Here is a 15,562-nt window from a genome sequence, read left to right as displayed (position 1 = left end):
TATATATATATATACTATATATATATTACTATATATATATATTACTATATATATATTACTATATATATATATAGTAATATATATATATAGTAATATATATATAGTCTCCCTTTATTTATTTATCAGCACAAATAAACACACACACACACACACACACACACACACAGACACACACACACACACACACACACACATATATATATATATATATATATATATATATATATATATATATATATATATATATATATATATATATATATATATAGTATAATCCAAAGAACCATTATCCATGTACAGTAAAGCACAGAATTGCATACCAAGATGTGCCTCATATGAAACAAAAGACATGAGGAATGCATCATTCTAGTATCATATAGTAGTCAAAAAGAATCAGCAGATGACAAAGATATCATACATCAATACATAGTTACATGTGAAGTAGTTCTAACTTTCTTTGCAAGGCAAAAAACATGATGAGTGGATAGACTTTAAATCTGTATCTTTATGCAATTGTACTTTGAGATAAATGCATTGGCAAGATGCTGATTGTTACCTCCTGTCGTACTTGACATTGGATTAGTGCAAGGATGGCTCTTCGAAACCTACAGGAGGAGAAAATGTTTTAAGTGTCTGATAAAAAAAAAAGATCAGCAGAAGATCCAGGCGACATAGGAAGAAAACTTTCGCCTAGTCTCTTTAATTCTTTACCACCACAGGATCGTTGTCAAGATCTTTGCTACAAATCTGGTACCTGTACCTTTGCTGCTGCTTATTCTCAAGCTTCTATCTCTGGACCTAATCCATACTAACCTCTTTCTCCACTCGCTTTTTATCACAGATACTTTGCTTGAAAACGGATAACAATGGCAATTCCTGGAAGTCAGTTATAAATGTGCAATCCTCACCATCAACCAAGAACACTTAAAATGTGTGATTTTCATAGTTAACTAATCTGCTGATAAGCTTTTATTAACACATTTTAATTATTTGCATGAAATGTTATATTAATCACACGCTCTATGTACATAGTGTATGGTGCTGGAGGAAATGTATATGTATATGTATATGTATATGTACATCTATATGTATGATGTATATGTATATATGTGTGTGTGTGTGTGTTTGTATGAGCATGTGTGTGTGTGTATGTATGTGTATACACACACACACACACAGATATATATACACATACATATACAAACGTTAACCTAAGACTGTCAACTGTTGACGTCACCCTAGTCTGTAAGGGCTGTGCATTAACGCACCAGCGTGCCTACCAGTGGTGAGTTCTGGATCCCGTTCCAACCGGTACGGTTGGAACAGGCCCAGCGTCGTCCACATGGATGTGCCCAGAGTGCGCGGTGCAGACGTGTCATACATGCCGCAAGCGTCAATGCTCCAGCTGCTTGGCGGAGCATTGCGCAGGTGCTGTATGCGCCATGCCCGTGTGCAGAAGTGCTGAAGGCTTTAAAGGACATATAAGGAGCTCGGGCGGGTGGTTAGGCCCTTCCGGCACCATACCGGAACGATACCCGGTGCTCTGGGCAGGCTCCGCCTGCAACCCACCATTGGTGCCTACCATCCCTGTCCTACTGTCTCCATTTATTCATACCCATTTACTGTTATTCATATTTATGTTTATACTTATACCTGTTATCTTTTACATGTTTGACAAACTAAATAAAATAAAATAAAAATAAATAAACAGTGGCTTCCTTATCTTTAAAAATATTGCATTTTTCAGAGCTACATAAAACTCATGTCTCTCTCCTCCATCCAGGCCCGCCTCATCCTGCAATAGAACCACTTACTTTTTGTTTGCGATCACATAAATGCAGGGATTATAGAAGGTAGATGACTTTGCAAACAGTGGGGCTATGATTGCCATTGTGGGGGGGATTTTTTCTGGGTCTCCAAATGCAGACCATAAACACACAATAGAATATGGAGACCAAGCCAACAGAAACATCAAAATCATAACAACAGACATCTGTAAACAAAGAAAGTAAAAAAAACGTTGTAACTCCTTAATATTTTTGTAAAGTCTGTCTTAGGTATCTATTTGTTTTCTTCCTTAAACTTGTATTCTGCCTAGTCATTCTTTTTTTCTACATCTTCCAGTTATACTGTGTTATAGCAATCCTAATAGAAAGCAGAAGTTATCATCTGTGGTGATTAAGAATGTATGTTGTAGAGAATTGCCATACGGCTCATATCTCAATCTGCAGGCAACCTCGAGCCACACGAGCTTTGACTTAAGTAATTACAATTTTATCCAAGGGTACACAAAAATTACAGCCACCATTTCTCAGTGGGACAATGTGGGTGGACAGGGAAGAGCTAGCTTTGCTAGAAAATCATACAAATGATTGCCCACATTACCCACTCTCTCCCTCCCTCCCTCTCTCCTCCCCTCTTTTTCTCTTTCATTTTCTCTAGCTGCTTTGCTCTTTTTACTACTCAGTCCTGTAGCCAAGTCCATTATTTTTCTCTACCCAAGTATCATACCTGGACAGCTGTTCAGAAAAGTTATGTCTGGCCCTGAATTGTTTCTCCATGCAAGTGTGGGGAAAATAAGCTTTCAATCCTTTCTTCCAATTTTTCCTCTGTCCAAGCAAATATCTTTTTAAGTATAGAATTTAGGGTTAAATTCTACCATTTTAATTCCTTGCAATCAATACATAAAACTTCCTAAATGCCCTGTTTGTGCTTAGAGGGTATTGCTTGATGTTCCTTATCTGAGACTTTAAACTAAATGCCAATTTGTTTAGGTCTGATCCCCTTCACTGGCTTGATTGATTGATTAATTGATTGATTGATTGATTGATTGATTGATTGATTGAGCCACTCCTCTCATTAGCCAAAGGGGCTCTGGGTGGCTTATATTGTATGCTGGTTTCTCAATAAATTGTACACCAAAACTCAACAAACTGAAGCACAAAAAACTCGGTAACTTGGCATTGTCTCAATATCTTTGGGATTTTTTTTCTTCTCACTTGCATAGTGCTACCTCTCACCTAAATTACAAAAATCTGCTAACACATGATTTCCACACATCTGGCTGATTACAAACATTAAAGTCAAATATTTCCATAACAATCTTTTGAAAATGAGCATAGTGAGAAAATATAACAGACATATTTAGTAACTGTTTAGCAGCACCTGCTCTTTGGAATATCTTACCCTCTAAGGTAAGATGCCCCTGCTGGCCTCCAGAAGAGCTTGAAGGCCTGGCTCTTTGTTGGCCCAGGAACCAGACTAATGGGGCAATTCCACAGTGGAGGTTGCTGCCAGATTGATGGCAAACTGCACCTCCCCCGCTTTGCTCTCCACCTGTCCCTATTTTTGTTATCATTTTGGTGATCTTTTTCATTGTTTATTTAATTGTTCTATTATTTTATTTCTGTTCTGTTTACACTCTTTTCATTTCTTCCATTTTATTTCTGTAAGCTGCTTAGAGTAGCCCAATGGAGAGATAGTGGCAAAGAAATGTAACAAATAAATAATAAATAAATCTAAATTACTATTCATAAAGTTTTCAGTTATTGGATATGCTAAGTAGAGTAGACTCAGATTGTCTTTCTCACCTAGAAACCTGGCTTCCTCTCCCCAATACATACATATATGCATATGTGTTTGGTGTGAACATAACAGTGTTAGATATGAATGTTGTACATTTCATGTAATTCACAACACAAACAAACAATAAAAAAATAGGGTGATGAGAAGAATTTACAATACAAAAAAGGTATGAGATGGGAAAGCATAAGAGAGTGAAGTGCAAATGATCTCAATGGAGAATGTTTATATTTCTTACAGAAAGGAGGGAGGGAGGGAGGGAGGGAGGGAGGGAGGGGGAGAGAGAGAGAGAGAGAGAGAGAGAGAGAGAGAGAGAGAGAGAGAGAGAGAGAGAGAGAGAGAGAGAGAGAGAGAGAGAGATCATGATGTGTATTCTAAGCCATTCTGCTTATTTTTCTTGGCATCACCCACAGGATAATTCTGAAAAAGAAAAAAAGGCCTTACCTTTGTAACATCAACTTGATCCGACCAATCTACCTCGATGCTTTCTATATAAGTGTTCCTGGCATATTGCTTCAAAGTTTGAGAAATATTGTAGTAACAGTAAAACATGATGGATAAGGGGACGACAAAATTAACAGCAATTACTGACATAGTGTAAGAAACAAAGGATCTGAAAAAGAAAAAGACCAGATAACTGAAAACTGTTCTTTCTTTATTGATAGTATTGACACAATTACCTGAGGGTATTCTACAATTATGTGGAACTTAAAATAGTTGAATTGGTTGATAGTTAATATTCTAAATTTACTCCAAAATAACGAAGCATGCATTGTTAGATTACAATGCAAGTTCTGCCTTATATCATTTGACACTACCTATTTGCCCCTGCTAAGCCTACATTCATGTCTAACACAACTGTCTTTGAAGGCCAGGTCTACCCAAAAGTTCACACCTGTTAAGGACCCTATGTTTTTTTTTAAATTGCTTCTGCTTATCCATTGGCCCTTTCCATTGAGCCTTGACAAGACTTAAGCTTATTATGTTGGCCTTTGTTTTCCGCCTACATAAATATTATTTTCTTTAAGACATAAAGGAAAAGGTTAATACTAAAATAAGTACAACAATGTCATTAATTATTCCTCAGTAAACGATAAATGGATCCAGATTGAATAGTGTCCTGGATGTATCAGATTTAAACACTATGGATGAAATTTTCTCCCTTAGTGATTTGTAAGACTGTTGTTTCCTTCTAAACTGTTCATTTTTAGGGTTTTAAGGTTTCGGTGAGTTTCTAACAATACAAAATTATCATCGTGAATGTTCTACTTCACCATAAAAAGAACATACGTGTCATTTTGTCTCCAGTTTATGGTACACGTAGCTCCAGTTGGATCTGGAGCATAGCTTGCCCATCCTACCACAGGCATGGAGGCCCAAAAGACTGCATTGGTCCAGGCAGCAAAAATCAGGGCAATGTAGTTGTGAGTAGTTAATCTGTTACCTGTTGGCAAACCAAAACATCACCACTATTTATTCTTTCCTATCATTCGTACTTTTCTATTCGAAACCAAAGAATACAAAAGTTGCAATTAAAATTTTATAAATACACAAATCAAATGTAATAATTATTCAAATATTAAATTCATGTTCATACCTATACAATGTCTAAGTAGCTAACTTCCCTCATTGAAAATTACATATTCTGTGTTTGCATAAAGACGATATGATATGATAAGATATGCTCATATCCACACACGTTTACAAACATTGATTACAAGATTGAGAAAGTTGCTGAGGACATTTCCCTATGACCTGAAAGAATCTTTTTTCAACTTAGTACCCTTCCGATAGTTTAAATTAAAAAAATAATAGTTATACCCATTTATTAACTTGATGTTAGAGTAGATGCAGCCCATCATGTCTAGAGATAACAGAATAACGGTAAGCAAAGGCTTTCCTAACCCATAACTGTGCCTTCAATACTAAAATTAATGTATTTTTATTATGCTGTACTTAATAAATAATTGCTGGATTGTCTTCCAACTAAACATTGACTAAACTAGGATGTCTATTTAGCAAAATGAAACTTTAATTTTGGATTTTATTGATTAGATAGATTTGTTGTTATAGAAATGGCTAGTTTCAATTATTATGAAAAAGTAAAACGTTGAGGGTAGATATTGTTAATGCCTAATTTTACTGCACCAAAGGAGTCTGAAATCAATATCTATTTTTTTTCTTTGTCTCTTGCTTTCCACTTCCCACTATCCACTTCCCTTTTCCCTTCCCTAATTTCTCTAATATTTACTTTTGGATTCTCTTTGTATATCGTATTATAAATTAATTTAAGAAAACCTATATAACTGAAAGAGTGTGGGTGGTTAAGATATATATATAATGTTGTATTTGTGCTGATAAATAAATAAAGGGAGACTAGTATAGATCTATTTCAAGCTATTTAGCTCTCATCAGCTAGCCATACCCTTACTGGGATTGGAACCTGTGCTGTATTGCATTTTAGGCAGATGTGTTAACCATTAAGCCACAGAATTCCTCTCCTTATCAGCTGAGCCAGGGAGAAAGGTATATATTTAAAGTCACAACCCCTGGTATGCCCAAATATGGGAGGAAGTTCACTGCTTCCATTCTCTGTCCATCGGCTCGTCATAAGAGACCATCCAGACAGAAACTCAATATTTTTACTGTTGCCTTTGTTACATTTGTGTTGTATTTGTGCTGATAAATAAATTTTATTATATATGTGTATATGTATGTGTATGTGTATGTGTATGTGTATGTGTATGTATGCATGCGCACACATACACATACACATACACACACACACACAAACACACACACACACACATATATATATATATATATAAACCTTATTATCTTATTATATATATATATATATATAAACCTTATTATCTCTCACTTGAAAACAGAGGTAGGTTTTGTTATGTAATCCTCCAAAGTACAAGAGCAAAATTAACTAAGTATACTTTTAAAAGGGCAGGTTTTTAAATATATTTTGTTTCTACAATTGTTTCAGTTATCTACAAACCATAGATAATGCAAGTAAACATAAGTAGACAAAAAAAGTCTGGGAAAAGTAATGGGAAACCATTTCAATATTATTGTCAAAAAAATGATATGAAATTCAGCAAGAGTCAAACTCAATATGAAGGAGATTTATACTTTACAACAAAACTGAGCAACTCTATATGCAAAATTCTAATAATATAGAGTACAAAATGTGGGATTTCCCACAAAACAAATCACCAAAATCTGTACTGAAAAATGGTATGCCTTTTTTGCACAATACTGAGTATCCTACCTATTTGAGGCTTGCAGATGGTCCAGTAACGATCTATGGCAACAACAGTAAGCAAACCAATGCTTGCCATTCCAAAGAAGATATTTAAAGCAGCATAAATCTAGAATTTAAAAAAGAATACATGGTTTTAAATGTTTAAAAATAATATTGGTTGCTTTCAAAGGTCTGAAATTAGGCTTTTCTTTTACTACTAGCAATAGCACTTAGACTTATATACCGCTTTACAGTGCTTTACAGCCCTCCCTAAGTGGTTTACAGAGTCAGCATGTTTGTCCCAACAATATATATTCCTAATAATAGAATGTATAGCAAATAAAGCTCCCAAGAGACCTAGCCCAAGGTCTGGGAAAACAGCCACTTTTTAAGTTTCCAGAACATCCTCAGGATGAAAGCCAAACTCATCTACAATGGATATTATTCCAGAGGTATGTGCCAACACAGAGGGCACACTTTCTGGGTCCTGATAGATAGCACCACTTAATCAATTGGATCCAAAATACATCAACTTTGTCTGATCTTACTGGCTAGACAAAAAATATGGGAGACAGGCAGTCCCTCAGACAACCTGACCCGATGCTATGAAGGACTCTATAGATCTGTGATGGCGAACCTATGGCACGTGTGCCCAAAGTGGCATACGGACCCATGCCTCCTGGCACGCATGGTGTCGCCTGTTCCTCTTCTGGGTTTCTGGCATGCATGCGCACACAATGATCAGCCGACCTTTGTGCGAGCTGGTCTTCTGTTTTTTACCATGAGCATGTGCGCTGGCCAGCTGATCGGTGTGTGCACATGCACGACAGCAACCATAAGACTTGCTGGCTGACATGCATGTGTGTGCGGGAAATTGGAAGTTCATTTTCCAGCACGTGCACGCCCCCCTGGGCAGCTCCTCTTCCTGGTTGCGACTCAGACATGTGCATGTTCAAAGTGCTCTCTTTTTGGCACTCGGTGCCGGCCGCATGCTCCATTTTTGGCACTCAATGCCAAAAGGTTTCGCCATTGCTACAGATGATAATAATCAGCATCTGGAATTGCAATCGGGAGCTCACTGGCAGCCAGTGTAATTTTTATAGAACTGGTGTCACATTGGCATATTAAAGCATGCCCAAAATTGCTGTGGTTGCTGGATTTAGGATCTGATGTAACTTCCAAGTGGTCTTCATGGGCTGTCCACGTAGAACACATTGCAATAGTCCAACTGTGGGTGACCATTAGAAGAACCTCACAATCTACGAATGGGCAGATTTGATACACCAGATGTAGCTGGGCAAAGATCTTGTTAGCCAAAGCTGCCTGAAGTGAGCCAAGGAAGAACAAGGCAGGAGGCTCCTGAGGTAAATTAACAGCACTTTATTAAACAGATCCAAACAGTAGACAGGCTAGCAGTAGATCAGGATTCCGCCCTGCTTGACAGCTATTTATACGGAGCTGTCTAGCAGGGAGGCCAATAGGTGCGGCCTGGCTGTTGCTGGCTGTCAGTCGTAGCCTTGAGGACTAAAACACAGCCCCCCGCTCTTCAAGCATGATCTGGAAGTCCAAGGTGATGCACAAATTGCGTACCAGTGTTGAAGTAAAGAGTACAATCCCATCTAAGACTAATGATAGTTCTAAGATTGGGAGAAGGCAGGCAAAAGCCCACAACTAGTTGGCAGGATAGAATCTGAGTCTCTTTCTCCATCCAGATCCATGCAGTCTCCAGACAATGAGACAGGCCTTCCTGTTGATTGGGTAGCCTAAGAGAACATGTAGAGCTCAACTTTTCCAGCTCTTATTGCCAACGATACTTCAGAAGAGGCCTTTCCAGGAGTGGGATGCTGTGGGTTCGGGTTCCACCACAAAACCGCGTTCAACTAAACTGCGCTTGACGAAACCGCGTAGCTGACGTCATCAACAGGGCGACAACAGCGTGGAGACAGAAGCACGCTGTAAACGCTAAACCTAAAATTAACCCTAAACCTAACCCTAAACCTAACCCTAAACCTAACCCTAAACCTAACCCTAATCCTAACCCTAACCCTTAACCTAACCCTAAACCTAACCCTAAACCTAACCCTTAACCTAACCCTAAACCTAAACCTAACCCTTAACCTAACCCTAACCCTAAACCTAACCCTAACCCTAACCCTTAACCTAACCCTAAAGCTAACCCTAAAGCTAACCCTAAAGCTAACCCTAAACCTAACCCTTACCTTAAGTTGAATCGGCTTGCTTTCAAAGCGCTATTTAAAGCGCCCTTCTTTCTCCGCGCTGGCTGTTGTTGCCCTGTTGATGACATCAGCAATGCGATTTAATTGGGCGCGGCTTAGTCGAGCGCGGTTTTGACGGGTCACGGTGGGTTCGGGCAGTCCTCTAACTAAGGATCTGCCCAGTTCACCAAACCTGCAAATCCCACCTCTAGTTGGCCCCATCCATCCCATCCCTCTCCTCCCAGGAGTCTCCACGCAGCCCGTTTTGGAAAGCCTCCGGAGCCTGAGGAGAATGAAAAACAGGCGTCCCAGAAGTTACAGATGTCCACAAATGGGCCTGTTTCCATCCTCCAGAGCCTGGGGGAGGTTGTTTTCACCCTTCCGGGGTGCAGGAGGCACGTGGTGCAAGAGACCCCGTGGGGCAGGAGGCCAACTAGGCCATGCCCATCATTGCCACACCCACCCAGCAACCAGACAGAGAACCATTGCTAACATTTTTGAAGTTCACCCCTAGGCCTTTCCTATAATCTAAGCCCACATCCTTTTAACAGGAGCTACTGGGTTTGCGTTCATGACCACTGGGATACAAATCATATATTCTGCCTTTAAATGCTGTTTCTACATGAGGTTGTCACAATCAACCCTCCCTAATAAACTTCAAGGAAGAAGTAGAAACAAGACTTTTTATAGTGCTACTCAAGACCGCCATCTAGTGGCAAATGGGATACATTTTATATTCCAATTTCCATACTCCTTTTTCAGCTACTAGAAAAGTAGTTTGGGTAGACCTTTGAAACAAATTTATAACATATGAAAAAAATAAGATCACTTCCTGAAACTTGGTGAATGTGTTGGGACTGTAACTTCAAAAGTTCCCAGCCAGCAAAATCTCTGGGATAAAGCCAGAGGTGGGTTGCTAATTGTTTTACTACTGATTTAGGGCTGCTCCCACGCATGTGTGACTCTTCTGCACATGCACAGAAGTGTCTTGGTGGGTGGGCGGAGCCTCCTGCCACTACTACTACCGGTTCAGCCAATCTGGGCCAATCCAGCAGCAACTCACCTCTGGATAAAGCATTATAGAAATAGAGCTAATAACAATGCTATTTTTTTTAAAAAAATGTAATAATTCTATATTCCTAGTTCAAGACTTTTTTAAATTTAATCAAAGTGGAACGTTGAGACCTATTTGTTGGGATCCAGTATATTAATTGACTCCTTCTAAAGCAGAGACACTTGTGATTCAAGTTAGATAGTTACTCCATCTAGTTTTGTTTTTGATTTGATATTTCCCATTAGTCAGTTCTTTTAAGAAGAGATGCCAAGAACTTAACAGTCAGGTGGTATGCAAGGTGCTTGTTGTGTTACATTAACAAACAATCCTCTCTTCCCAGAAGATGAAATACTATCTGCTTCTATATGTATCTCTCTCTCTCAAAAAAAAAATACACCCAACCACTCAAATAAATTAATGTAAGTTCTAATTAATAATATAATTTGTCAGTTCACCTACATAATCCTTTTTATGAAAATATTTTGTCTATTTACTTTATGGACCAAAAAATACATTTTCAACAATTTAATCTTTTCTTTGGATTTGCTTGTCTTTTGGTAATGATTTCCTTCTAGCACTAAAGCTCACAGATATTTAGTAGTAATTCACGGAAGTGTGTTTTTGGCACAAATGCACCAGTGGAAAGAGATGTGTTGTTCAACCCTTCATGCTAAAAAGAACTTGTAGAAACATTTAACAGTCTGTTGTGTTATCTGTTTCTGAACACTGATTTGAACAGGGCTACTACGTACAATATGTGTAATATAATCCTTTGTTTTAATACTCAAGTACCTGGCAACCCAGGTAGCCAAACTTCCAGCTTCCATGCAGATCTGAAGCCGCAGACATGGGATAACCAATACTACTCACTCCAACATCCGTAAAAGCCAGGTGAATAATAATAGTATTGCTTGGTGTTCGAAGTTCCTTAAATTTAATGAAGATGCTTAAAACAATAATATTACTGAGAAGACTTATGACTCCTGTCAAAAGATAAAAAATGGGGAGTAAGCTTTAGAAATTTTACTTTTAGTAGATCTAATCTGAATTTCATACTACAGTATTTACAAAGAGACTAAGCTCATCCTCATCATATCATCACCATCATCCTTTAAAAAGCCTAATTAAATATTAGCTTTGTGCCAGGTTGGCATAATAACAATGCCACTTAGACTTATATACTGCTTCACAGTGCTTTACATCCCTCTCTAAGCAGTTTTCACAATGAGACTGTGAGTTTTAGGCACAAAGCCAGCTGAGTGACTTCCCTTCAGCCCTAGGAAGAAGGCAATGGCAAACCATTTCTGAAAAAACCTTGCCAGGAAAACTGCAGGTACTAATCCAGGTAGTCACCAGGGGTCAAAACTGACTCAAAGTTACCAATAATTAAAAACAGACAAATTCACACACAATACTAATAATGCATCCATAGGGCAATTTATTTGGCTTTGACTTGGTGATGTTTCATGAACCCAATAATTATGATTTTTAATTGTAATTGTTTTATCATATGTGAACCAATCCAATTACATCATGCTTGAGCTTAAGTAAAGCAAGCACAGAGTTAATTAGATATTTCATCACCAGTCCCATTTAGATGGTAAAAATCAATAAAAAATACTGAACATAATATATGGGCAGAAATCCATTACATACTTGATGGGGAACTCTAGAAGTTGAAATCCATATATCTTAAAATTGCTCAAGTTGAGAACCACTAGACAATATAATAGCGAAGTGTTTATATTCTGTGATCCCATTAAGGAAATAAAAAACCAAGTTATTGTTCACAAATACAATGTTACTACTGATCAGTTGCTTAATACAAATTTTACTGGTATAATCTCAAAGAATAGGATAGAATTTCATTTCTACCATCATCACACCACAAAACTTCAATATGGGATAATACAATATGAATTTGACAGGATGTATAGCAGTTATTTAGTCATTCCAATTTTATGGGCTCACACTATACAGTGCATCATAAACTAACTACAAGAATTAGGTTTGCACAACTTATTAAAATATGAAGCAATCAGTTCTACAAATGTGGCTAATAAATAAGATGCATTTTGACAGGAAGAAGGGAAGGGAATTAGATACCTAAGACTGAAAGCCAACAATCTTACTATTTATTCTTTGAATTTGTTTCTCTGAGGGGAAAAAGCTCCCATCCTCAACATTTCATTAATCCTAAACATATGGAGCATTTCCTTCTTTTACGTATTGACTTTATAGCAATAGCAGTAGACTTATATACCGCTTCATAGGGCTTTCAGCCCTCTCTAAGCGGTTTACAGAGAGTCAGCATATTGCCCCCAGCAATCTGGGTCCTCATTTTACCCACCTCGGAAGGATGGAAGGCTGAGTCAACCCTGAGCCGGTGAGATTTGAACCGCTGAACTGCTGATCTAGCAGTAGCCTGCAGTGCTGCATTTAACCACTGCGCCACCTCGGCTCTTAAACTTTACTTGATATATTTAATTTAGTGGAGTATTAGGTTGGTCTACATCAAAGCATGTTCCAGTGAACTCAACTATGCCAACATCTAGTTAAATTGATTTAAAATTGGAAGTCAGAAAGTTGTTCTACAAAGTGTTGAATGTTATCTTACTTACAGGTAATAGCATAAAGGCAGGGGTATTCCAGGCCCTTGTTCAGAGCTGCCATGAACACAAGCTTAATTCTTTTGCAGGCAAAACAGATTTTTCCATCCCTGAACTACTACTGTGCCCAGATTTCAAGTGACTAAAGAAGACTTATAAAGATTATAGAGTATGAAGGACTTTTGACTTGAAAGCAAAAAAAGGTCTTCAGACTGTACTAGGGAGCAAAAGTAGAATTTGCCTGTAATGCCTTAAAGCAGGGGTCCCCCACCCTCGGTCTGTGGCATATCAGCAAGCAGGCCGCGCAAATAAAAGACCCATCCGTGGGGTGCAGACAAAACACGAAACCACGCCCCCCCCCCCTCCAGTCCACTGAAAAACCACTCTCCATAGAACCGGTTCCTAGTGCCCACAAGGTTGGGGGACGGGGGAGAAACGACTGCTGTCCTAAAGCAATTCTATCCTGAAAATACTTGGTTTTAAAAGCTGCACATAGAGGGTCTTTGCCTATCCCTGGGTATTCCAAAGTACATTTTGCCTTCAAATCTAAAGAATAGCAATCCATTTTCAACATTTCACATTTCTTTGCTTATGTTTAATTAAAGCTGAAAAAAATGAAGTGATCTTTTTTTTAATTAAGGTGCCTCAATATTTTATTAATCAAATACATTCACTGGTCATACCTGCTGCAATCAAGTATGCTGCGATAATGTTGTGTTCCTTCTGTGAAAAGGCTGATGGAAGCTCACTATTACTTTCCACGGTCATAATAGGATAATTCCAAAAATGTGGCAGAGCGAAGAAAACTGAGAAGAAACGTCAAGTGCTAAACTCTGAAAGAAAGAAGCAGCTTTTGCAATCCTTTTAAGATGAATTGTTATCTTCTAAAATTTCTCACAAATGTCCTGCTCTCTTGAAAGGCTCCCAACAGGATTCTGATTAAAGAAAGCAAAGGGGCTTACATTCCTAGCCTTTGGAAGGGAAAAGCTTGTTAGGTCAAACAAAGAACAATATAGAGCTTTTTTTTATTTTCAGTAAGATTTTTGTGTCTTGTGGTAAGAGATTTACTATTTTCAGAAAACCCAGATTTTGAACTTCTGTTCTTTAGGGTTTTATGAACATAATACTTTCAGCACTTTTAATAGCAAGCCATGAAGCAAAATAAGCTCAGTTTCTGTCAAAAATGTGTTATTATTATTTTGGTAAGTTTGCAAGGAACAGATTGCAGATGCACACTGCAAACCAGAAGTCTTATCTTAAACTATTTCTAACACATCTGCTATAAACTGGCTTACATAAATTTGGACTGTGAATCAAACATTTGGACTGTGAATCAAGCCAGTTTACATAGCAGATGTTATTACTGACTTTGCACTTATGCAACATGCTAAGCCAGTGAAGGTGAAACTATGACAAGCGTTTCAAGGGTGACATGTCATGCGGGTGACAAAGCAGCATTCATCAATACCCAACAGCACACCCATTTCACATGATTTTTGGAAGTTGTAGACACCATGTGAAAATGCTATGCCAGCGAATGCTGGCTGGGGAATTCTGGGAGTTGAAGTCCGGACATCTTCAAGTTGCCAAGGTTGAGAAACACTGTGCTATGCTCTCAAAAGGTCTCTGGAAGTAACACAAGAACGGGTTTGTGCTTTTGGGCAGTTTTCAAAAGATATAGAGATTATTGAAGAGCATTTTCTAAGAATGAAGGCCTTGGCAAAGCTGTCCATTCCTTTGTTCAAGTTTTTAATTATCTAAAATTGTAGTTGTTCCTATATATATATATTGTTTTATTATCTGCAAACTATCCATAATCACCTTATTTGAGCGGGGGGGGGGGGGAAAGAGGGAGGGAAGGAAGGAAGGGTTAAGAGCAACCTTGCCAGAGTAGTACACCGCCACCTGCTTTGTTTCCAACAAGCAGGAAATGAAAACTATGTAACTCCTTATCTCCATGACTAAACCAAAATTCCATCATAACCTGTAGGGATTGATGGACTTTCCTCTATGACATACATAAGATAAACACTTTCTACCCAATAACATTTCTTTCATTATTTGTGTTATCCCCATCGTATTGCAGGGTCCTGTGTGTTCGAATTTTGCAGATCTGACAGCCCATTTGACAGTCGACTTAAACTGGTGGGCTAGGTCAGTATTGGTCTTGGATTGTAACTAGTCTTAGCGCGTGCTCAGCAAACCGGTTGTTAAACTGGTAGGATCCCATCCCTGACAACAACCAATAGAATACATGTTCTCGCACAGGAACAGGAAGCTCAAGTTCAAAGCTCTAGAGAAGGTATAAAAACCCTTTACTCTCAACTCCATGTGGTCATCTGCCCAGAACCCATGTGGTTCTGCTTCATCATTAAACCATCTTTCCTACCAGCCTCCACGTTTCCAGTGTCTTTCTCCAGGCTTGGAACTGAACCAGATGGATATTTCTTCCAATAGTGTACCCCCGATTCCAATCCACTATTCTCCCATCATTTCTTGTGTTGAACATTAAGTTGTAGAGAGAGTGCCTGTATTGTCTGTGGAGATTCTCAGTCATCCAGGTGATGCTTTTTCTTGTTTGTTTTTTTCTTAGAAAATGTTTTGCTTGTTATCCAAATTTCTTGGAGAAGAAACAAAGAAAAAAAAACCAAGACAGTGCAGTTGCTTTTTTGGAAAAAATACTTGCATTCTTCTGCTAACCAATGATGGGATTAACAACACTTAACCTATGACGTACCATTGCTTTTCTCTTTGCAGCTTCCAATTTCTGAGCCTTTTTCTTTTGTCCTCGCTCCTTTTATTCTTCTGTCTCAAACTGAATACTACAGAAACTCAGTTCAGAAGC

The 15,562-nt window shown here is 38.3% G+C and overlaps 1 protein-coding gene across 1 annotated transcript; it reads right to left on the bottom strand.

The window, feature by feature from the left end:
* Positions 1-318: 318 nt before the first annotated feature.
* Positions 319-13,609, bottom strand: RRH (retinal pigment epithelium-derived rhodopsin homolog). Its single transcript, XM_087723777.1, has 7 exons — positions 13,401-13,609; positions 10,901-11,091; positions 6,866-6,965; positions 4,873-5,026; positions 4,027-4,195; positions 1,815-1,993; positions 319-605 (listed from the first exon to the last, which is right to left on the bottom strand). The coding sequence occupies exons 1-7, from the start codon at positions 13,483-13,485 to the stop codon at positions 506-508; spliced, it is 978 nt and encodes a 325-aa protein (XP_087579903.1). The 5' UTR covers positions 13,486-13,609; the 3' UTR covers positions 319-505.
* Between the last annotated feature and the right edge of the window lie 1,953 nt (positions 13,610-15,562).

This window comes from Thamnophis sirtalis, unplaced genomic scaffold (genome assembly GCF_051295495.1).
Source record: "Thamnophis sirtalis isolate CommonGarterSnake01/CBP01778 unplaced genomic scaffold, rThaSir2_p1.2 scaffold_10, whole genome shotgun sequence".
Classification (NCBI taxonomy): domain Eukaryota; kingdom Metazoa; phylum Chordata; class Lepidosauria; order Squamata; family Natricidae; genus Thamnophis; species Thamnophis sirtalis.
Note: the sequence above shows the minus strand (reverse complement) of the source record. Positions and strands in the feature narration are given on the sequence as shown.